General features: G+C 32.7%; 2 protein-coding genes across 3 annotated transcripts in view; both read right to left on the bottom strand.

Annotated features, from left to right (window-relative positions):
* Positions 1-8455: 8455 nt before the first annotated feature.
* Positions 8456-14383, bottom strand: LOC111403616 (NADPH--cytochrome P450 reductase-like). The gene is made up of 18 exons (XM_023032183.1): positions 13800-14383; positions 13430-13489; positions 13242-13318; positions 12996-13053; positions 12826-12909; positions 12657-12693; positions 12077-12146; positions 11791-11982; positions 11580-11672; positions 11235-11460; positions 11060-11143; positions 10827-10978; positions 10516-10612; positions 10161-10310; positions 9988-10065; positions 9715-9837; positions 9457-9570; positions 8456-8874 (listed from the first exon to the last, which is right to left on the bottom strand). Exons 1-18 carry the CDS (start codon positions 14148-14150, stop codon positions 8794-8796), a joined length of 2127 nt encoding a protein of 708 aa, XP_022887951.1. The 5' UTR covers positions 14151-14383; the 3' UTR covers positions 8456-8793.
* Positions 14384-24363: 9980 nt separating this feature from the next.
* The window catches only part of LOC111403614, an 11938-nt gene continuing 10750 nt past the window's right edge, over positions 24364-25551 (bottom strand). Inside the window, exons 1-2 of one of the 2 annotated variants that reach the window (XM_023032182.1) lie at positions 24840-25258; positions 24364-24764 (exon numbers count right to left, since the gene is read on the bottom strand). In XM_023032182.1, the coding sequence (XP_022887950.1) occupies positions 24574-24764; positions 24840-25203 (555 nt within the window). In that variant the 5' untranslated portion in view covers positions 25204-25258 and the 3' untranslated portion in view covers positions 24364-24573. Of the gene's footprint in view, positions 24765-24839; positions 25259-25551 lie in introns of those variants that run through there. The other variant, XM_023032181.1, reaches the window with a different exon arrangement.

The following is a 25551-nucleotide window of genomic DNA, read 5'->3' as shown; positions in this document are numbered from 1 at the left end:
GAAATAATGAGGAATAAAACCAACCTGGAAGCTTGAGATGCCAGCTCTGGTCTGGTCTTCGGGGATGGGTTTTGTAACCGGGGCGGGTGAGTGACCAAGTACACAGTCACGAACGGTTCAGCTAATTGTGGGTTAAAACTGTTGGTGGCCGTATCCCGGTTGGAAGTTAAATTTAATTAGCAGTCAAAGTCCCAAACTTTCAATTCAGTACATTTAGGTCTTCATTGGACAGAAACAGTCATTTCTGCACTTCTGCTCGTAAACAATCAAATGACACATATTTTTAAAGGTTTATTTTTCCTCCAAAAAAAAAATATATTGATAGAAAAAATGGTTACGCGCAAGCCAAAAATTAGAAAATTGGATTGAGGTGTGTCATTCCTATAGGCCACGAACCAACACCCACATATATTCGGGTTGTCAAGCTAGGGGCTGCTTAAATGTTAGACCATACGACTCACCACCTTACACCATTGTTGGGAAATAAAACAGATTGAGATTATATATATGACATGATATGAAATATATGATAGCAAATAAACAACAAAATAAAGGCAAAGAATTAATTGATAGAGGAACGGAGTATTTTATCCAATTGACTAATATTGAGAAAATAAATATAATAATTGTGCTTACACAATTATCCTATATTTCAGTAATTCAAAACTTGTGAAAATAATATAGTATTTATAAGGGTGCACGTCAAACCCTAAAAGTATCATAAAGATTGAAACAAGATAAAAAAAATCAAGTGAAATAGAAAAAATATTTTCCAAAAAATCTAACCTAATTTGGGCCAAAAAAATCAACAATCTTCACTTTGACTTGAATTTCGATGCACCAAACGAATTTTCAAAATTTCTCAAACTGGAAAAATAAATCCAATTGCAAAGAAAAATTTGAACTCCTCAACAAGTACCAAACTTTTTCCAACATAAAAATATTCATCCTCTTCCACAATATCCAACATGGATACATGAACCCAAATACTGTGTTCCCCAGAATTCACAAAGAATTAGAAATTATCAAATAGTATTGAAGCACACCCTGTAGTTAAATTAACTCTTAATGCTTTCATAGAAGGCCCATGACTAGTCTCATCACCTTCAAAAACGTTAAAAGCATGTACAATCGAATCAGCATTTATGTACCTATCTCCATTGGTTCTATCCATAGCAGTTGAAAACGACGGAACCGCAGATAACGACGACAATGCGGAATTACCCATGTCCTCCAAATTCAATTGAGTAGTATTCTTCAATATGAACCTCAAACCAAATCCCATAGTTACAATATCAAATTGAATCTCCACCATGATAATAAATTTGTGTTAACTTTTCTTTATAAATCCTGCCCGACCTTACAAGATGTATAACCGGGACCTCTTTCGCCCCTCCACAACACAAACATCCTTTTGAACCCTCAAGACTTCACCCCCTTCAAAGATCAAGTATTTTACATGTTCCATTTACCAACTTCAATCTGACTCTACAATATCAGCTATCTGACAATGTTTATTATTACCTGTGACAATGAAACCATGATATGTTTCAAAAAATCCCAATCTGGAAACATATGGAACGCACAATGTGTATCCTAAATTCAATCCTTGTCATGTTTGGATTCCATATCAAAAATCATTAAAACATCTCCATCACTCAAATAGTTCTTGACTATGTTGGTCGTGTTGAAAATATTTGATTGCTTCTTATGATTTGCAGTCATATTATTCTTGTCTGTAATTTTTCGCAGTCCCTCTTAATGTATCTATTCTTCTTGTAATAATAACAAACTATATTATTGAAATTTAACATCGACTTACCTCTTCTCCGATCATCATGAACAACAAGGCCTTTTCCATCTCTGGCCTCAGATCCAAACAGATGTCCCATATTCTCTTTTGAAAATAAAGCATTAGACGCATCTTCAATGTTGAGAGTATCATGGCTATACAAGGTTGTGTCTCTAAATGAAATAAATAAAGTGGACAGCGAATACAAAAGGATTACAGCCAAATCTTTTTCATCATATTTTATCTTAAAAGTCTTCAAATGAATGATGATTTCCTTGAACACAGTCAGATAATCTTCCAAAAATCCATCTTTTGCTATGCGATGAAAATACGACCTCTGCTTCAAATGCAATTTGTTTGTCAAATTTTTATTCATGCACCCCAACTTCAACAACAACGTAGCTATCATTTTAACCTTCAAGATGTCTTGAAGAATATTGTTAGAGAGATGAAAATGGATATGTGAAAGTATCTTCTGTTGTCCAAGTTGTAAGCATTTTATCAAATTCCAACAACGCATCATCCAAACCCATCTGTGCAAGTACAGCTCGTATGTTCATTTTACCACAACGATAGCTATCATTAATAATAAAAACTTTGAATAAATTACAACCAATAGTTCTGATATCACTTGTTAGAAAATAAAATGGGTCGATATAAATATATATGACACGATACGAATTATATAATCACAAACAAACAATACGATAAAAGACAAAAAATTAATTAATAGAGAAACAGAATATTTTATTCAACTGGCCAGTAAGAAAAAAACATATCCAGTAATTGTATATTTCAATAATATAAAACTTGTTAAAAGAGTCTAGTATTTATAAGGGTGCATGCTAAACTGTAGAAATACTATAAAAATGGAAACAAAATAAAAAAAATTACGTGGAATAAATAAAAAAATATTTTCTCAAAAATTTAACTTAATTTGGCCAAAAAAAAAAATAAATAAAAAAATACCCAACAACCATAACTATACACAAAGTAGAATTTCACATGCTATAACCAAGTCTTCGTTGATAACCACTTAAGCATCCATCAAGGACAAAGGGAGCCACGTAACATAACAACAACATGGTCTATGCTTCATCTCAGTCACCTCTCCGGAAGCAAATTGAAGATTAGGCTTTTGTAAATGAACTAAATTGAAAATTAGTAGTGAAATAATAAGAAATATGTGATTAATTTTAATGTTTGATTTTTATTGAATTTATAAATCATTAAAAACTTGTATCTAAATGGAGACCAAATTATGCTTTAATGTACGATTGCATTTAAAAAAAAAAAAAAAAAAAACAACAACGTAACGTTTAGTGATCATGACCAACTAAAAGATGATTTGTGTTCAAAACAAAATCTCTCGATAACTCTTTTAATTTACGGGCTAGAGTTCGTTGAAAATGAGATGATCATGCAAAGTGGTTAAAAATCCATTTAAATTGGGCTGAAACTATTTTCTGGGCCTATCTTTCAATCTTTGGTCTCTACTAAACTGATGCTTCTTTGCCTGCCTGACTACGTGGGCCCAAATTGTATTTTCTTCGTGAAACGTTAATACCTATAACAACATAGTAACATCAAAACTACACTACTTTCTCCAAGAAGCTTAGTAACATCCAATGCTAAATTTTTAAAAATACCCATTTTCATAAAAGTTCAATATTTTAACGTTACCTGATTTTATAATTTTTTTTAAAAGTACCTATTTTTATGTAAAATCAATATTTCAAATTTTCATTAAAGGACAGCGTTTTTGTGGGTTACATGTTAGTGTAACATATATATTGTTGTGTTACTTTTAATATGACATCAAAAGAATTTACCTTTTATGTTACCTATGTTACTTATAGTGTTAATATAAGTGTTATTGTATTTTTTTTTATACCCAAGTGTCCATCTTACAGCAACTAATCCTGAGATCTACGATCCAGTCCCTCTTTACGCAGACCAGGCAAATCTCGAGTTGTGCTCCAAACTAGATAGGGTCCAAGAGCCCCCCTACTGAACTGCCAAAGTACCGAGCGAGTCAAACCTATGTATGCGCCTTGCCTTCTAAGAAACTCCTGCCTTCTAGGAAATATCCTGCCTTCCAGGAGAAAGTCTTGCCTTTCAAGAGCACCATGAATCGAACTCGCGACCTCTGAACTGCCCACCTTAAAGAACTGCAAGGTTGTTTCTGATATTATTTTGCATTTACTACTGGAGGATATCAATGTGGAGCACTCTTCTGATATGCAGAGGAAAATATGACTTTTGGAGTATGTAAACTTGTTGAGGATCTAGCCCCATGTGAAGCATTCAATAATCAAGCTAGCTATGGAAAATTTGATGGTAGACCTATTCGATTTTGATGGCTGTTTGATGTATGTTTTAATGAAATTTATGACGGTGTAAACTCTAATATAATTCCCTTTATCTTTTCAAAAGAAAATGATTAAAAGTATTAGAAACTGTAACTAATTATGAAAAAATAATATTTAGAACTCTCACCTTACTTAGTACTCTATTAGCAAGCGTGATGTGTGTCGGTTAGAGTTGCACAAGTATGATCAAGTGTTATTGTATTCTTTATTATATGATTGGTATGTTAACATATATGTTATCATGTTAACACGTGTTAATGTGATAATCCATCTTAAATCTTAAAGAATTAAGTTACTTGTACAGAATTATTTTGATGTAAGCTTGACAGATGCTTTGAAATTCAAATCAAGGATTGAAGCGCTACATCAGTATCTGTCAAAAAAACTGTACAAGTAGCAGGGTTCAACCTTAAAATCATATAGTACTTCAACACTGGTTTTTTACCATCACTAATCTTATTTTACATGCTATGTGTTTTTATTTTAAGGTAACATATATGTTACTTATGCTACTTATTTTTAATTCTTAGAGTAACACAAATGTTTTTTACAGGGTAACATGTGTTACTTATTGTATTATCATTATACATTATTCCGTCTTGCACTGTTTTCGACCATCACTATCTCCTACCACCACTGCTATCAACCAAGTCAAAAACAAGTGAAAAAAATATAAGATCAAGTAGAATTACCATAAAAATAGAGAGCAACACGTGTTACCTTATTCTTGGGAGCTAATGTGTTACCCACATTTCAAACTTTAACATCAATTTGTTTGACATTGTTTTCTACCATCACCACCGCCTTCCACCAGCAATTAGGACTACACACAAAAAAAAATCGTGAAATCTCAAATCGAATCGAAATCTTTGAGTTGAAATCGTTGGTTCGGACCCACGTAGACCCGTGTTTTTTCTCAAATCAAACCAAACTGTTTTAAAATGGTTTGATTTAAGTTTTGATTTTCATAAAACTCATAAAATCGAACTGAACCGTTTTTAAATTTCTTAACTAAAACATTAATTTTATTAACTTAAAAATTTAATAGTTTTCACTTTTCAGAAAAAATACCAATTTAGCAATACAAATTACAATTAGCCTATTGGAATAATCATAGAAAGTAAATTATGTTCATCATTATTGGCTTATAATTTAACAAGTTCACAACACATATCCTCACACGATATCTTAACTAAACTAGAATTATTCCAAAAATCATATGACATGAAAAAAATATATATTCAACAATCCTTATTTAATATCTAACCAGCAAAACAAAAAGAGTTTTAACCAAACTATAATAGTAGAATGTAACTCTACCTTTACTAACCGATATATGACAATATAAATGTCAAACAAGAAAATGTAAATAAAAATGAAGAAAAATGTATTTGTTCTATTAACATCTTTTAGTAAGTAGCTTTGAAAATAATGTATTCATGGGTTTCATGAAAAATATGAATGTAATTTAACATTTAATATTATTAGTTCTCGTTTAAACTTATATGTTAATTTATGTCAAATATATTATTATAATGTCGATAAGTAAACCGTGGATTAAAATCGCACCAAACCGCAAATTATGGTTTGGTTTGAAAAATAAAATGATGTGGTTTGGTTTGGAAAAATTTCAAACCGCATAAAATGATTTGAGTTGAAAACATAGTACAAACTGTCCAAATCGAATCGCGTTCACCCCTATTAGCGATCATGTCAAACCATTTTTTCACAAATTACTCATTATATTTGACCAAAAAGAATATGCAACATACTATATTACTGTGACTAACAAAAATCAGATAAACGACAGACCATCCCCAAGTAACATCCACCACCAACAATTCCTGTGGTCACCAACAATAGCACTTTTAAATATATTGAAAGTCATTTTGTACCATTGAATTAAATTTTTTAAAAATAAAAATTAAATTATTGTAAACATTTCAAATAATTGAGGTTATCAGAGTGACGCGTGCTTGTTTTAGTATACTTTTCATTGGTTGACTCCCTGCAAAATTGGCCATCTTTTTATATATTTTAATAATTGAAGCATGCTGTGCCCGAGCTATTGGAATAGAGCAATTGAGAAATAGCATGGGAAAAATACAGACCATCAAATTTTATCAACTTTTTAAAATTTTACATTTTTTTTAACTCATATCTATTAAAAGTTTATTCAACATGTGTTGTTAGATTAAAAAAAATAAAACTAATAAAAAAAATTAAACGAGACAGAAGAAAAAGGTAATTCATATTTTGTTGATCATTATGTCCATTTTTAATTTATTAATCCTTATTAAAAAGTGAGTGTTGAGAATTGAACCCCGTAAAATTTGAATTCAAAATTTTGACTATCTTTATGGCACGGGACTTGTCATTTTTGACTAATTTCTATCTTAAAATGAAGAAAATATAAAAACGTATATCTGCAATTGAATATCCAAACTTTGTGTCACCAATGAATATTGAAAAAGATAGGTAGAAAATGAAGAACATATAAAAATATTCAATGGACCGATTGATGCCTAAAGTTAGGAGTCTATTTAAAAATCATATAAAATTAAAATATGAATAATTAAGCTTGCATTTGCTTTACCAAAAACAAATAATTCATGAAGCTAACCATGAACCCATACAATAATGCCACGAGGAACAAAAGCTTAAAGAATTATCCCTCAACTTTTCAGAAATATGAAACTGACCCCAAAAATTTTATTGTTGGCAACCCCCGAAATAAAACCCAAATTATGAATCCGTCAATCTTATTTTATGTTGAAGAGAAATAATCTTCTAAGCACCGGTGTAACATGACACATTTAATTGGTGAATCATCACTAATTAAATATCGTGCTATGTCACTAGTGTTTAACATAAGTTAAACATGGTGCTTAGGAGATCATTTTCGTTATGTTTAAAGTTGAAATAATATTAACAACTTCTGAAAATCGTGTTTGTAGGATTATTTATTTAGAAGTGCTAGAATTTTCACAGAATACACGGTACCATCCTGTCAAAGAAAGCCAAAAAAAAAAAAAAAAAAATTGATCAACCAAATGCTGCCACGTCAATATTTGATGGAATTCTGGCACGTCTGCTTCTGTACAAGCAGAAAAATTGTTATTTATTTTATTGAAAACTCCAACATGTCATATCTAAAGCAAATCTGATGTTGGATCTTGGACTTCGGTTCCCAAGTCACACTCAAAGCTTAGAAGAATGCATACTATCTAATTTCAACAACAAATAATTAGGCATAAAGTCGCATTACATTCATATCGAATCAGAATGCTCCAACTCCCTATCGCTCACCCACTCCTTTCCCAAGGGCCTACTCCATTTATTTTGCAAGTGCTCACCAAACCCATCATTGAAATTTAACCCTTAGAAATATTAGTTGCATTTCTAGTTGATTCTAGTATCATCAAGAAAGGAGTACTTCAAATAATTGAAAACTAAATTTAAATAATAAAATGATTGCCCTCTACACAATCAATCCCTCATGATATAAAGATGTCTAGTTTTCAAATTTATAAAGCTAAGTAGTCTGTTTGGTAACAATTTTTGATCCAAAAAAATTGATTTTTTGATCGTTATTTCACTATTAAAGTCGTCATTTTTTTACTTCTCTTTAACGATCAAAAAATTAATTCTCATAATCACTATCAAATAGACCATAAATTTTACTACCTAATTTGAACTGCAAAAAAAAAATGAAGTATGACACATTTTCTGACCATAACAAAGATGTTAATGGTTTTTATCATTAGACTTCACAGCTATAATGGAAAATTCAGAAAAAATGTTGAAAACGATGTCAGGAAGAGTTCCAAACTCAAATTCCACCGTGGGTCCCATTTCATAAGTTCTATTCAGGGCCTATCACATTTTTTAAAAGAGTAATTCTATTCGTAGTCGCTCAATACGACAATCGCCTTACGTGGCATACACATGACAGATGATTATTTGATACATTAATGTGGTAATTTTTTTATTCATTAATACATTAAATAATCACATGTCACGTGTATATCACGTAAAACGACTGCTATAGTGAATTACTGCAAATAGCATTATTCTTTAAAAAATACCCTAGAAATGCCCACACCTTGTGTTGTGAGGAGCCCATGGGAGTTCCCTCACCTTGGCACTGCAGCTTCGTCCTTTCGCCGTTATCCACGTATGAAAGTTGTGAACGCACCAAATAAATTATTAAAAATAAAATCAATAAACCCATGAGGAAGCACATTAAAGTATAAATTTAATTAAATAAATGAATCGCAAAATGATCGAGTTAGAGGTGATAAAAGGCCATGGGATTACAAATTACTTCAAAATGCAAGTCTCGTAGTAGGAAGATTATCACAATAATTATTTTCGCATCATACATATATATAAAAATTACATGTACCAAAAAATCTCTTTGATCAAACTACTTCAAAGAGTAACAAGAACTAAACTACTCTTATAACATTCACACTTCCCTTTCCTCAGGCCGGCAGAAGAAGGCCATAGTTTTTGCTCATTACTAGTCTAAATTTTCTTAATTCAACAAATTGTGCTTAACAAGTATAATACAGGCGATTTAATACCCTCCGATCCCCTGTTTTAGAAGATCGATTGAAAGAACAATCACCATACGTCACGTAGATACCTTCCAGTCATCTGCAGATTCTTCACCATGCTCTCAGCTTTCGAGCTGTCCAGAGATCCCTGAAATAGGCAGACGACTTGTTAGTTTTATCGACTAAAAGTAAAACCGAATCAGAAAAGCCCACAAAACAAAGACGCAGATGTCGAATTGCTTGCTCCATGTTTTTCTCCATAATACTGGAGAAGAGTACAAGACTTTTTTTCCCCACATCCCCTACATGGAAACTGCAACCCTAAAAAAGACCTGATATCGAAATTTTAGAGTAATCTATACCAGTATGAAATTATCCAACATAGCCTAAAAATCTCCTCAGAGGCAGTATGATCCACATCAGATGGAGCAACTACATGAAATGATTAGACACCAAACAATCCACCAGTTATGCCCTACTAAATGTACAGACACGTCAATCTCTTGATTCTCCACTTCAGTATCCACATAATTTCTTTTTATTTTTTTTCACTTCACTTCACTTTTTTCGTCATTATTGCTTTTGAATGGGTGGGGATAGGTGGCAGGATGGCTTAAGAAAATGATAAATACCGACTAAATAATGCAGCTGTTTCATAAAATCTCCAAAAAAAAGGAACCATTATAACCTATGAAAGAAAAATAGCCACGCATTTTGTTGAGATACATACCTGCTCTTGTGCAATTGTGTGGAGTGTTCGGTGTACGTCCCTAGCCATGCCTTTGGCATCACCACAGACATAAATATACCCTCCCTCAGAAAGCATGTTCCAGATATATGAAGCCTGCAATGCACCAAAACATGTTAACAAGAATCTAGAGAAAGGAATAAGAAACTCATAATGAAAATATGTTAATAAAATCCTGATATGCAGTTTTTTGCGAAGCAAGCAGAGAAATCAAAGTAATCAATGAAAATGGTCACACACCTTCTCTGTCATCTTGTGTTGCACATATTCTTTTGTGGGCCCTTGACGTGAGAAAGCAACTATTAGCTCAGAAATTACACCGTCTTGGACAAAGTTATTTAATTCATCCTCATATATGTAGTCCTGTAAATAGCAGACAATAAATTTAGAAACCCAACATTAATATTTTGATCACATAACAAATTTTATCTAAAAAATATCTAATTATCATACAAAAACAATACACGTGTTAAAAAGACTGAAGAAATTTTACGTATGATATTAATCACTAACCATTTTACTGTTCCTGCATCCGAAAAATAATATGGCAGGACCTAGTTCCACTCCTGATTTCTTCAGAGCTAATCTTTCCTGTAAAATTAATGTTATACTTGTCCTGTCAGCTTGAATCCTATTAAAAGTAACAAGGACCAATTAGTTGTAATTTGAAGTGCTATCATACAAACCTGAAGGAAACCTCTGAATGGAGCCAGGCCAGTACCAGGGCCAATCATTACTATTGGTACTTTAGGATCAGCAGGGAGTCTGAAGTTAGAGGTCCGAACAAAAATTGGTGCCCAACTGCAGTCGGGGCTTTCCTCCAAAGGCACGGCATTCTGGAAAAAAAGGCCAGAGTGAGTCTTAACACATAACAGATTCAAGTTAGAAAAGTGAATCTATCACAACTATGTAAGATTTTTCAATGTCAAGATATGTGGAAAATATTATGTATGACACGCAAATACATTTACGATAAGCTGTTGGTACTGTCTAAACAAACAATGTCAACCCAGAAATTCAATTTGAAAACAAAATTGTTACCTTCATCCATGTTGAGCAGACACCCTTGTGGATTCGTCCTGTGGGTGTTTTTTCATAGACCAATGCACAAGTTACATGGATTCTAGATGGTGCAATCCTGCCAAAGAACAATCAGAAAATGAGGACGTGAAGGAAAGGGTTCTGAAAAGCAGAGAATAAAAAACTTGAGAAAACAAGAAATCGTGTTTAATCACGAAGTATTGACATTCGTTAGCCATATGTACAATCTACAAAGAAGACCTCCAACTGCAAATGTACTTAAAATAAAATAGAATAGACAATATCAAAAGAAACACAAAGCAACAACTTACTTGGGAGATGACGAGATAGAATAAAATCTGGGTTGCAGACGAGGAGAAACTGCCGCAAAGAAAACACCTAGTGGAGGCTTGGCTGATGGGAATTCTGCCATGACCTCAAGGAGGCTTCTCTGATTTGCAACTACCCACTGTGCGTATTCCTCCTGAAGAAACAGGTATAGCTACATCAGAATAATGAATTAGGTTTAATTAAACATCAAAACAAGGACTTAACATATCCATACCTTTCCAGCAGGGGATGCAAGATATCTAAGACGGTCAGCTTCACTTGGATCAGAAGCATAAGTCCCTAATGCAATTAGAGCAGACTGGAAAACAGGTGAAATGAAGCATTAATGCCTAATTACTCACATGGCAACCCAAAATGAACATTATTACTTATATAGAGATACAGAGTACCTTTTTTGGAGCACTCAAGAGATCAGCATATTGGCTCAGTGCTGTTCGTAAAGTGCAAGGAGGGAAGGGAGGTGGCAAGGAGCTTCCACTTAGTGGTGTGCCATCCTCTTTATCAGTGTGAATGGAGAAGTAAGTATCTGGAGGCATATTTAGCAACTGTTCAGCCTCCTTGACAACTTCAATCAGATTCTCACAATACACACCAACATGGTCTCCAGTTTCATACCTGAGGAGTAGAAGAAAGATAAAGTGAATAAGATTTAGAGTAAATAAAAAAATACTATGTAATAGTCACTGGAAGAAAAGTAATAAACATATGCTAGGTGATGTAAAATAGAAACTTACGACAGTCCAGTGCCAGAAATATCAAACTCCAAATGAGTGCAAGAACGGTCAGATGCGCGAGTGTGAAGCTCCCTCTTCACAGCCACATTAGCTCTTCAAGCAAAATACATATTAGATTTCAGGTAACCATCACAAGGAGGAACTTCAAAAAAATTTAGCGATAGAATTAACAGAGAAGAACAGCCCAGAGAAAAGCAAGCACATTTGATACCTGCAGGGATGTTGAGCATCGTAAACAGTATTCCCGTTGGCATGAGTAGAACCGTTCTCCAGAACTGATGCATCTGGTTTGTCATGGAATACAACACGATATTCCAATACAGCAGCAGTGTATGGAGTAGCAGTGGTGGCATCATCCTCATCTCGAAGAAATTGATCCAACTCGGGCCACACTAACTCACGCCTATATCGCAAAAGAAAAAAAGTAAGACATTACCCTTGTCTTTTAAGATAATAGAATCTGATCACTTATAACTAATAATTCATGATCCCAGTACCATGCAGCAAAGTCATCCTCAATGCATTGATCATCGTCTCCAAGACCCACTGGGACAAGACGCTTTCCACCTGGAATGAGAAAGAGAGCAGGTAATAAGTGGAAAGCAATAAGTAAGAGGCAAGATCATGGAAGAACTATGTGTAGTTGAAAATGAATGTGAGAGAGAACTGATTCTCAAATAATCAAAATCAAACAAGGTCTAAGATGATTTCCAATTATAGGGGGTGTTTGGGAGCAATTTTTATGTAAAAATACATTTTTGAATAGTAAATTGATGGGAAATGTGTGTTTGAAAAATAAGGAAATGTTTTTGATTTACATATAATATTATATTAATAAAGAATGTGTGGTTGAAAAGAAGAGAGAGAAAAATGCATTTTGAAAAAAATGGGTACCAAACAACTCCATAATGGCAAAAACACTTGTGAAATACACCTTATCAGATGTACACCAAATCTTGATTACTCAAAGTCACTATCAAATACATGATTGAGAAAATGGAGTTTATATAAATTTCTCTAGGGGCTGCAATTAGCATTGAATTTTTAACTTAAGAATAGATCTCAATGAAAACCTACCTTGCTCAGCAACCAGATCATCAACTACTTTTGCAATCTGTTAATCCATGAAGCAAACAAACAAAATTTTAGTGAACAGTGAATCAACAGAAAAATATATAACGCTCACCTGCCAATAAATGAAAATTTGTGTAACTTAAGAAAAGCAGAAGCTAGATATATCTGAGACCTTGTTGAAATGCTCATATTGCCTGTTCCCAAGGCCAAATACTCCATACTGGAGATTCTTGAGCCAATCCCCTCTCTCTTTCCCCTGCACCACACATACTCAGAAACTGACTCCAATTTTTACCCGATATGAAAAACCCAAGTAACTAACCATCTATTTTAATATTTTACCTCTGTAAACCATTTGTAGAACCTTGCTGCATTGTCAGTAGGCTCACCATCGCCATATCTGCAACCAACCAACCATCACCATAATTAATAAATTACATACACCCAAAAGATTCATTAATTATCAGAATTGGCACACACACATTTGCAAGCTCAAGACTAAATAATTAAATTGATTCAAACAATTCATCACCAGAAAACTAGGACATACACAAACAAAAAAGAATAAACAAAACTTAAGGGACCTACGTAGCGAGGAAGAAGAATGTGAAAGTCTCCTTCTTCAACTTCTCCTCATATTCTTCATCATCAGCAGCATAATCATCCTATCACATTAGAAAACATCCAGATCACATCTATATAGTCTGTACTAGTAAAATAAGCAAAACCACAAGCAGTTTAGTTAAAAAGAGGAAAATTAGATACTAAAAACTCACCAAATCAATAACTTTAAACTTGGCCTTCTCATATCTAGCATTACCTTCTTCGGCAAGTGCCTACATAACAATATCCACATTGATCTGAATTACTCAAACATAGTTTAGAATCTAATATCAAAATTATACGGCCCCTTGAATCATCCAGCCAAAACACAAACTAGCTAATTAAAAGCGTCATGTCCTTCACCATATTTCCAATATTGACCAGACCATTTTTGTCAATTCTCATGTTCGACTTAGCATCTTCCATGAATCCAAGTGAAGCCCTTTTTTTAGGAGAGACTCGGAATTCAATTATTACTACTTTTTCACCTAAAAATTTACCCTTCCCCTCATATTTCTCTTCACGGAACAATAACTTGTTTACCTTAGCAAAGCCTTCAGCAGTACCAGTTTGGGTCCCGAAGAAGATGGTGACCTTTTTCTTCCCATCGTCCACTTCTTCCGGCTCAGCCACGGCCTTGGGGATGACCAGCTTCGGCGGCTCCACGGCCTTCTTTGCCGATCCCGCAGTCCGACGCCACACTAGTACCACGACGCACCCGATCAGCACTGCCACGGAGGTGGTAAGCACCATTATCAAGTCTCTGTTCTCCATCAGCATCGTTACCAACGCCGGCGGCACCTCCGATGACCCATTCGATTGGTCGAATTTCACGCCTTTTAGGATAGCCGTCATCAAATCGAAGGGAGAGAGCTTCTCTGAAGTGGAATCCATGAATTATCAATTGTTTGAGCTAGATTTTTATACAACTCAAGAATTATGGACCCTTTGGCCAACAACAAAATCAGCCAAAAAATTCTAAACAAGTTCAGAAAATTTGAAGAAAAATTATGAGTTCTCTAGAGGCTCCCTCTCTCTTTGTTAATGAGTGTTGCTGTTAGGTGAATTTTGTTGAGAGTTTCTAGGTACGTTTGGAGGGACTCTGACTTCTAAGAAATGAGAGACAGATATATGCATTTTATACGGACACACACCGCAGAAAAAAAAAGCAAGAAAGCGAAGTTCCCCCACGGGGGTTGAGGAAGCAACACAAACGCCAACGGCCAACCAAACCAGACTAGTCAAACTCACCTAACACAAATTAACCATGGTTAGATGGGAAGCTCATACATCGATTTGTTATTACTTATTAGTGATTTTCAATATACAACTAAATAATTATTTAGTTAAGGTCTTAAGGAGTCCCGAGTTACTTTCTTAGTTTCTTTAATTAGATGAATAGGTTTGCATGTTAAAAATAGGGAAAATTGATGTTCGAAACTTTTCAATCCGTTACATACTTATCTTAATGTTTTATTTTTGCGGTCGCGATTCCAAACCTTTCGCTTTGATTGTAATCGAAATCCATTGGACAAAATGAGTCCATTGATCTATTAGTCAATCCTAAAATTAGAAGTTTGACTCAAATTGACGAGTGAAGTGTCCAAATAGTCACTGAACTTTAAAAATCACTTAAATGGTTACTGTACTTTGCAAAAGATTTATACGTAATCACTGAACTTTAAAAATCACCTAAATGATCACTGAACTTTGCAAAAGGTTTCCTAGGGATCACTGAATTTAGTGACCTCGTGGAAATATTTTGCAAAGTTCAGTGACCTCGTAGAAATCTTTTGTAAGATTCAGTGACCATTTAGGTGATTTTTAAAGTTCAATGAACTCGTAGAAACCTTTTACAAACTTCAATGATCATTTATGTGATTTTTAAAGTTCAGTGACCCCTTGAAACCTTTTTGCAAAGTTCAATGACCATTTGGGCAATTTACTCCAAATTGACAAAATAACTGGGGGACCAAATGGTATATTTATATTTTCCATAATAAAAACTGTAATAAATAAAGTTCGACATAATAAATACATAGAGGAGTGAATATGTGTGATAAGTGTGTTTCACACACTTATTTAATATCTAAATATGTTTATTATTGATGAAATGAGTGGAATTACTTTCACAATTATGTAACATTTGCTTTTGTAAGTCAAAAATCATCAATGGAATGAGAACAAGGCAAAATAATGATAAAATGACTAAAATTGTGCAAAAATGTGAAGTTGGGGGACAAAATGAACAAGTGTAGAAAGTTGAAGGACCTTGGATGCAATTTATAGAGGGAAAAATTGAAATGAAAGTCAAAATTTGAGGACCCAATTAGATGCAATCAAAGTTGAAGGACCAACCATGCAATTATTGGGGAGATCAAATTGAAGGAAGGAAAAAGAAGGTTAAGGCGCCTTAGCCCCAATTTTGAGTAACAGAGGGCAATCAAAGGGTTTAGGCGCACGCCTTAGGTTGCAAGTCAGGACCTGTGCGCACATTTTAATTTTTCAAGGACTCTTGTAATTTGGCTTGGACGGTTTTTATCATTTTTAAACACCATTTTCACCCTTTTCTACCATTCTTCTTCATCTTTTCTTCTTCATTTTTTCTTATCTTATCTTTTTATTTCTTCATCTCTTTTATTTTTCTTGGATTTTGGGAACAACCAAGAACACTAGGAGAATACATTTGGGGGGAGAAATAGTTGGAGAAAATCAAGATCGAGCCATCAATAATTCAAATTCAAAAGGGTTTTATTTTCACTCTTGTCTTTTCTTCATTATTGTTTCCTATTTGTAATGTTTTATGTCAAATATTCTCCTTTTATCATTTATATAATATAGGTTAATTTATTGTGTTGGGATTTATATTATTAATTTAACCTAGTTTTTAATTAATTTTGATATTTGCTCTTTAATATTGAGTTATTTGTTTAATATATTTTTACTATTTTTATTATTGCATTTTCATTTAAATGGTTAATGAATGATTATGAGCTAATGATATGTATATCATTCGAGAGAAGATTGTGCAGTTTAGACCACAAAATAGAAACCCTAAATTTTTGTAATCTTATAGAGGTATACCTCTAACTCTAGCTGCCAATTTTGATAGGTCTAAGGAATGATGACCCGTAAATCCACTACCCCCCTTAGATTTTCGTATCATCGCAGGAGATTTTGGATAAAGGAAAGTAGCAGTAGATCAATTACCTTAATAACCAAGTCAAAATAGACAGCAAATAGTTTAATAATTGACTGAAAAATAAGAGGAGTAAGGGAACTATACTAGAGCTGAAACCTCAATGATTTAGAATGAAAATAGTATGGAAATACTAGAACCGGTTCAAGAATCCAGAGTATTGCACAAGAAACCAACGAGTGATAGCAACTCAGTGACTAAATAGTGAGTCATAGAAAAACTAGTAGGAATCGGGGTGAGTCAAGTTGACTCACCGTCACTTAGAACAAGTTCTAAAAAACACACAACTCAGCAATGAGTAGGAAACCAAAACTTCGAGAACTCAGTAAAAAACACATTAGTTTTTCAAATCAAAGACTAACAATATTACGAAGTTTCTAGAGATCCAATATTTTATTGGATCGAAGGTAAATCTCAACCAGAAGCTTTAGAAAACCCAATTTGTTTTCAAAAAAACTCAAAAGATTTCAAAAACCGTTCAAATATGCAATTCTAGGTTTTAAAACTTTTAACCCCTACTCTTTAAAGAAAAGGACTTTGATACCACTAGTTGGTCTTAGGATCAATTTGTTTAAAAATGATTAGCAGAAGAACTAAAATTTGCAAAAAAGTAAGAACACCAAGAATTTTCACCCCTTAGGGCCTGGATGTTCAGCCAAAGGCTTATTCACTTGTTGAGCATCTATGTAGTAGATTATGCTCGAATCCACTAAGAACTACAAAAAATCGATACAAGAATGTATGAAAAAATCACATATTTCTTCACTTTCAGTTTGCTACCGCCTCCCTTTATAGAAATTACTCTCCTTACAATTTCTATACTTGTATACTAAATACAATCCAGACATCACAAAGATTTTACAAAAATTGAACAAAAAACTCGAAGAAGATGAAGAGTATACAAAACACTTAGAATGAGACAAAGAGAAAATCCTAGAATATTCACTGCCAATCTCAACGAAGGGTCACAAGAGACGATATATAGTCCATCCAAACGTTCAGATCCAACGGTCTAGAATATGCCAGATCTAGGGCCTGAATTAACCATCCAATTTAAGAAAAATCGTGTTTCAACAGATGCGTTTTATTTCAAAGGTTAAGACCCGATGGCCCAACACAGCAGAGCCGATAGGCCCAATACCATAATAAAGAGGCAGCCCACAACAATCTAATTAAAGAGAGACTTTATCAGCTTACCTTTTAATTTTTTTTTCCTTTTTAATATAAGAATTTATGGTTCAACGATGGTCAATAAAGTCGGTTTTGAATGGGGAACTAATAAATGGTGCTAATTTCTGGCAGGATTCGAATTTAGTATCCAAAATGCTCCTTTGCGTCTCACACTCAAGTTCGTCGAATATTCTATTCTAGAGGGGAAAAATGCCATGGCGCGTCTCCTGTGAAACCGTCAAACGCGGCCCACTATTTCTCACAAAATGTATTTTGCGTCACAGGACTTCAATTTTTTCCTTTTTTACTTGGCGGTAGGTATTAAAATTAAGTTCTCGTTTGGCCCCCATCAATTTCCATTCCATTATATTTTTTTGTTTTTAACTACACAATCTTTTATAAAATAATATTACACGTAAATCAAAATTTTTTCTTTCTCTTTCAATCACTCATTTTTCCAAAAACCCACTACTCCACCCATTTTTATTTTCACAAAATGGGAGCCAAATGAAGGTTAAATTTTCAATACATTTTGATAAAAGTTTTTAAAATGTTGTGGAATCTATAAACTATGTGGTTAAAATTGATTGTTTGACTTTGACTTTGACTTAGATTAAAATTTGATATAAATCAGTACCAAACTGGGCCTTATTTTGAATGCTGACTTTAGAACTGTTAACACGTGATTACTCTTCACTTGATATGTGCATACATTTATTTCTCCTTCTAAAAATTAAAAAAAAAAGGCTTGTAAATTATCATTAATAATCCCCACTGCGTGAGAATGAAATCTGTTTTAACTCTCGAGTCAGTCAATTTTAATATTTAATTCTTTTTGGATCGAATGTTGAAGGTCTTGACATTTCATAATTAAATTATTTGTAATGGGGATGAATATAATAATTCTTTGCCTCTCAATCACGGCGTAGTGACACTCTTAAAGTTCCATGCACTACAAATTTCTTTCTTGTTATGTTTGAAGAAATTGCTTAAATTTCTTGGATCAATACGTCCCATAATTAGGACAAAAAATTGGATTAAAATCAAATGTTGTTTTCAATTACCTGTGAGACCATTTTAATAAATATTTAATTCTTGATTTGTTCTTAACGTATTAGTAAAATGAGACAATTGTTTTTTCAGAATAGTTGTTAAATTGAACGAGATTGTCATGTTAGCTTGGATTTAGTGCTTGTTTGGTAAGAATTTTAATAATTGATTTTTTGATCGTTAAAGATAAAGTGAGTCTATCCGTGAGTAATTCAAAAATGACGACTGTAATAATGAAAAACGGTTAAAAAATTGATTTTAATTATCTTTTAGCTGTATCAAACAAGCTCTAATTTGAGAATTTCTCCTCTTTATAGGATTCAAATTTCTAATATGAGCAAAAAGACAAGAAAATATCAAATAAAAATTGAGAAAATTTATGTGTTTACATGTTACACACTCCAATTTCAAAATTACAATTTACCTAAACGAGGATTATATTAGCATCACATTCTAATTGCATTTATAGTCCTTGAATTTTTAACATTAGCATTTATGCCTCTAACTTTTATTCGTCGACTTCTTATCTTCAACATCTAGTAATTAGTATGCCTTCTAGTTATTGATGGTTTCTGTACAAAATATTTATTCGTACAAAATGTGGCAATGAATGTTACTGCATCTAACAATTTAATATGTTAAAATGGACAAATAAGGATGAAGATTGATTATATTGTCTTTCCTTTTAAAAAAAATAGTCATTATATTATCTGGCGTATAGAGCCTCCGTTTGGGCTCAACTTTAGGCCCCTAACCCCGTTTGATTCGTATTTTTATCAAAATATATTTTTCTTCATTCTTTTTAATCACACGTTCTTATATTAAAATCACAAGTAATACAATTTGAATAGTGACTGTATATAAATTCTGAGGGGGAAAAATTGAAATGGGAGGAAAGGGTGTTATATTTATTTTTCATATTTGATTAATTTTTACTAATAAAAGTTAGTCATATGTTATAAATTGTAAATATTGAAACAACTATGTAGTTAGCAACTTTACCTCCCTAAAAAGGGCATTTTATTAGTCGGAAAAAGAGAGTTGAATATAGGCATTTGGTGGATCACCACTCTTCTTCCACCTGTATTTTCAAGTGACTATTTCAATATAAAATACATTTTATTTTAAAGAGTCAATTTTTAAAATTATTATTTAAAAGCATAGTCAAGAGACCCTTTAAATATGAGAAGCTCTATATTTTAAATAGTCAACTCTTAAAATCATGTTCCAAGAGACTCTTTAAATTAACATTTTAATTTAGTGAGTGGTAAGTCACTTTCTAAAATTAAATGCATTCCAAATATTTCAATTTTCAATGTAGAAAAATAATAAAATAATCTAAAGAAAAGCTACTTAAAAAAAAAGATAGAAAAATAATAAATATTTTTGGATTTAATAAAATTAAGTGTTAAGTATAAAGAGCTTGTTAGAGTATTTAAAAATTTTAACTCTCTAGATTTATAAATGCTCTCCAAGTGATAGAATATGCTTTTTAAAAATATAGTCTCTTGAAGATACTCTAAGAAACTCTTTAAACTAATATTTTAAAATAGAGAGTGAATTTGAGTCTCCAAATTTAAATAGTCAAAATCTATTATCTATAATTAAATGCATTCAAAATATTTTCAATTTTCAATAGAGAATAATATTGTAATATTTTGGAGGGAAATTAGTGAAAACAACATATAGGAAAAAATAATAAATATTTTCTGTGAGTAGTAAAATGAAGCCTCTGTCTGGGAGGCGATTCTCACACGATTTTGATCAAATTTTGGATCGTTGGAAATGTAGTCAGTCGTACTTACTGAATAGCTCATTTGGTAAATTACCATAAATGTCCTTCCAAACAAAGTGAATTAAACGTCGAAAGGGATATATAGGTAATTTTGTAAATTTTGGTCAATAAGTGTGGGTGACTCAAATTATCACGATAAAAATTTTGATTATTATTTGCTGAGTATCACTTCGAGACAGACGCTAAGTGCTAAAGATAAAGAACCTATTGGAGTATTTAAAAAATTTTATCTTCTAATTTGCAAAATATGATCTTTAAAAATGGAGAATTTCCTGGAGATATTTACCTTATTAACTAGGTTCATAATCTAAATTAACTAAAGATGTGCTCGAACGCTTAAACAAAACCCTCAGCCACAATTTTAGAGCCTTATTTTTTAAGAGAATAGATTTTGTAATAGTGATTTTTTGAGAAATGTATTGTTAAAAGTTATAAAAAATAAAAATAAAAATTGGATTTACATGGAAAATTATTTATTGAAGAGAAACGAGTTTTTAAATGAGTGAGCTATTAACATGACCATGTCCAATTTCAAGATTTTAATTGCACTAGCAGAATTATGAAAAGTAATGAACATTCATAGTGGATTTTTAATTAGACGTATTTTCGAAACAAACAAACAGGGATCACATTGAGAGATCTGCATAGTTGATTGCATAGATACTTTTATTGATTCGTAAATGTTTCTAGTTAGATTTTTGTTCTAAAATATTTTAATATTCTTGTTGGGGCCATTAGATATTAGTACAGTCATGTAAAACTATCAAATTAGATCTTGATGGTTATGTTCCATGTCACGAAACCTTCCTCTACCTCTAGGGTTTTATTCCCTCCCAAACAATAATTAAAGGAAAAAGCCAAACGTCCAGGGTTGGGGACAGGGCAAAATACAGGGCGCCACGTTGATGGTTATATTCCATGTCATGAAACCTTCCTCCACCTCTAGGGTTTTATTTTATTCCCTCCCAACCAATAATTAAAGGACAAAGCCAAACGTCCAGGTTTGGGGACATGGCAAAAAACAGGGCGCACATGGCGCCCCCTATTGGAGGGTCGGCTGTCGGCCAATAGACATGGCGCCCTGTTTTTGAGCCTGTCCCCCACCTTAGACAAGAAGCAGAGCTGATAATTAAAATATAACACAGCCAACACACATAAAAATATATATGCTGTAGTTACTATATAGGGTAATACTGATATTTTATAATCACATTTGATAGCACAAACTAAAATAGGTACGACAAAAAAAACTTGTTCAATCCAATACTTGTTGGGCCCCGCCTTGAATAGGGTGAAGATTCCTAGCCTAATCGAGTAAACAAGACTGGGATGGGGTGGAGATCATTGCGATGAAGCGGGTATGGTAAACATAGTCTCTACCCTCCTATTTGTCCCTTTTAAAGTTAAAAAATTCAAATTTAAGTTTTTTATCAAGCAAAAATAAAATATTTATCATTATTTTTAAAGAGAACATAAATTGTTCTTAACAATTTGTAAAAAAATTAATAATATTTGTTAACTAAAGACATAAAAATTAAAAGTATAAAAAAATAAGGTATGACTACGGTATAAAGTGACAAAAATATCCTACGGAAAAGTGGTGAGAACGGTCGACCTGTCTCATATCTGTCTCGTTACCATCCTTACATTGAAAATAAATAAAATGCTGAGTTTTCCATATTTTATTATAATTTTTCCTTTTTGATCATAATTTAAACAATATAATTTTTTTTATACATATCTAAATTAATATCTAGAATTTTTTAATTTTACACAAGAATACAAGGTTAATTGTCGTGCCTGCACGCCATCACTAGTCAGGTATCTTGACCAATTAATAAATATGATATTCAACTCGACAATTGCCTAAAATAATAAATTCACAAATTCAAAAAATAGCAAGCAATTTCTTTTTGGGAGCGATTTTAGAAAAACTTAAGCAAAGTCTTGATCATTGGCAAGTGCACATGTGTCCCATTCTACTGCAATTTTTGATTGCCTTATCAATCAATTAACACTTGAAACGATATTTATTAAGGAAATAGTCTATATTACCCTTGTAGTTGTTTGAATTACTTATATATATTTTCTCCGTCATCATATTTGACTGTTCTCAGAGGACATACTTGACAATGCACAATAAATACACCTTACAACTAAGGGTTTTTTTTTAATAACTTGTCGGATATCAATGAGCTCTAACAATAATATTTTATCATAATTTGATGAATTTTGACAAAAAAAGCACAACTAGACAGGATCTAAATGTGGAAATTATAAACTTGAAATCAATTGGGTGTGGCCAGTTATTCCAAGTATAATCTTTTTTCAATACTATACGCAATTGTTGACATACATAAGAGTGACAAAAACATCTTTGAACAATCGAAGAAGTAAATTCTCTGAGCTGAAAGTAAAGCATCGAATTTAAAAAAGGGTACAGTCCTGAGTTACTCTTCGAGGAGTCATTTGAGTCTAGTTTTATCCATCCATCCAATATCTAGCGATTTCCATTTAATCATTTTGATGCGTCATTTGCGAACTATTGAGATAGATGATGATAAAAAATGGTATTTGGTAGCTTTGGTAATGATTGTGGTATAATCCAATTTTCATTCATATTTTTTGTTTTATAAATATTTCAATCTCATTTGGCACAGTCATGGGCTTCTGATTTGGTTTGCTAATCGGCAAGCATGCATGAGAGTTTTAAGAGGCCCAAAATGCCATTTTCAAACTAGTCTTTTTGATGAACTAGTTTGTATAATATTAGTCAATAGCTCGAATTATTTACTTAGAAGAGTATAATCAGAGAAGTAATTCTCCTAGTTACCGCGAAAAGAAGGAAGGCAGTGCTAATAAGAACAATCATGCTGCAGTATCAGAGAGGTTTAGATTATCTCATTAAACTGTTTAAGATATAGTCAAATTTTTCATCCAATCATAATTTGCCAACTGTTCTAAAAAGTTCACCTAAACGTGCCTAGGCTCGAAACTTGGGCAAAACGCCTCGCTTCGCACCTAGACGCTTTTTTTTTTTTAATTCTTAAACAAATAAATTGTTTCCTTTATTTCTTCCGTCTTCCATAGATGCACTTTATTAGTTTTTTTTATGTATATTTTTTCAAAATGTTTTATTTGACTTTAGCTTATTATTATTATTTTTAAAAAAACTTATCATTTCACATTAATTTCAGGTTTTTAAAAGATTTTATTTGTACAAAATTAAAATGACTTTATTTAAATAGCTAAACAATATTTAAATTTTGGTGTTATCTACATTATGTAATTATTATTTTGAGACTCATTTTATTACAAGCTCCAAAAGCAGGTATAAAGTTTTTATAAATCTATTAAGTAGGACTTGTCTAATTGAATATTAAAACTAAGAAAAATATTCTAAGTTTTGCATTTCGAAAAATTAAAAATTGTATAATTGACTAATGGTAGGAGTTATTAAATAAATATTGTATTTTATAATTTTAGATGTTTAATATGTATTATTTTAATTTTTAAATAATTTTCAAAATGATTAAAAATTAAAAATAATATTATAAGTAAGAAAAGCTTTTTTTATGCTTAAACTTTGTCTGAGTTCGCTTATGCTTGTAAAGTTAGAAATTTCAACTTCATGCCTAGCTACGCTTTACACTTTTCAAAACACTAATTTTCTCAACACCCATTATGTTAAAACATCTGTCTACATCTATTTGGCAAAGTGGCTTTACCTAATAAGAATGAATTTCATATTAAAAGGTTAGAACTTGACTAGATCTATGGCCGAGCAGTGTGCATGGCCACATGCTTACTTTAAAAGATTCAATAGATATATGGTTCGTCTTGTCTTTGCGTGCTTCTGGGAGGGCAGCTTTGATGTTAAAATGAGATATACATATGTAATTCCAAAAATCATGAATAAAAGGCAAGTGAGTGCACAAAGTTACTCAAGTAGAAGGCATGCATTATATATGCTATCTTCCAAACATGAAGTAGGACACACAACACTATTAGTACCAGGACTTTCTCATAACAAGACAACCTAAGTACACCACTTTCTTAAGTGAGGGAAAGTAAGATACCAATATTATTCGAAACACCACATTCTATTTAGGTTTAGGCACTGGATTAGGCACAGGATTACGCACAAAGATGCCATTGTATTTCGTTGCAGCCTCTACGCAGTTAATTGTTCTTTTGTATTCCTCCTTCCCCTGTTTTGGCTGATCTACAAATATGCCTCCATAACGGTTACAAGCCTCTCTGCAGTTAATTACCTCTTGACGGTCCTCTTTCCCTGGACGTGTCGTGGGATGTGGATTAACTTCTTGTTGCTGTTCATATTTAGGCTTTGAAATTTCAGACGTCTTACCTTTGACATTGTCATATGCTGTATTATTTTTCGTTTCATAGCGTGGATCTTGAGCAGGAAATTTGTGATGCGGTTTTCTACCAGCAGGAAATCTAAAAGAAGGATTCCCACCGGCTTTTGGGGAATCGGAAGCATAATCAGTGTCATGTTCGGGTTTAGTACGTACCATCTTAGGCGAGTACGACCCTCCATATCCCCCATGCCTGTCATAATTGTCATCATCCGATTCATCAGTACTACTACGATCATCATTTCTTGAAACAGGCGCACCCTTGAGACGCTCCTTAGAAGGCGAGCCATACGCCATGTTTCGAGGAAATTGAGGGTGGTCATCTACAACGTCACCAGTGGCGGACGCAGACATTTGGAATTAGTGGGACACAATTAAATTTACTAAAAAGTTACAAAAAAATTTATGTATTATACAAAAACACATACACATGATCACTATCATAGATTCACAAATATCATATATATAATAAATAACAATTTCCAAAAAATTTCAAATAATCTCACATGTATGATGAATAAAATTTTTTAAAGATTTTTCAAATTAAATATAAAAAATGACAAAATAATTTCAACTCTCACTCTATCAATTGTTCGATCATTGTTTGAACTCTATTTTAATAAATAATAAAAAAAAATCAACTATCATTATTGCCCAATTCTAACTTTTGGTTCTTAAGGGAACCCCCCCCCCCCCCCCAAA

Source organism: Olea europaea, chromosome 11 (assembly GCF_002742605.1).
Source record: "Olea europaea var. sylvestris chromosome 11, O_europaea_v1, whole genome shotgun sequence".
In the NCBI taxonomy this organism is placed as follows: Eukaryota; Viridiplantae; Streptophyta; class Magnoliopsida; order Lamiales; family Oleaceae; genus Olea; species Olea europaea.
The sequence above is the reverse complement of the archived record's forward strand: the minus strand, read 5'-3'. Positions and strand labels throughout refer to the sequence as shown.

What these genes read in the sequence shown, in the direction of transcription:
- LOC111403616 (XM_023032183.1), bottom strand. Translation starts at nt 14,150, where the DNA reads ATGGATTCCACTTCAGAGAAGCTCTCTCCCTTCGATTTGATGACGGCT. An exon ending in TGATCTGGTTGCTGAGCAAG is followed by an intron (nt 12,147 to 12,656) that starts GTAGGTTTTCAT and finishes TTCTCATTCCAG; the next exon opens with GTGGAAAGCGTCTTGTCCCA. An exon ending in ACACAATTGCACAAGAGCAG is followed by an intron (nt 8,875 to 9,456) that starts GTATGTATCTCA and finishes TGCCTATTTCAG; the next exon opens with GGATCTCTGGACAGCTCGAA.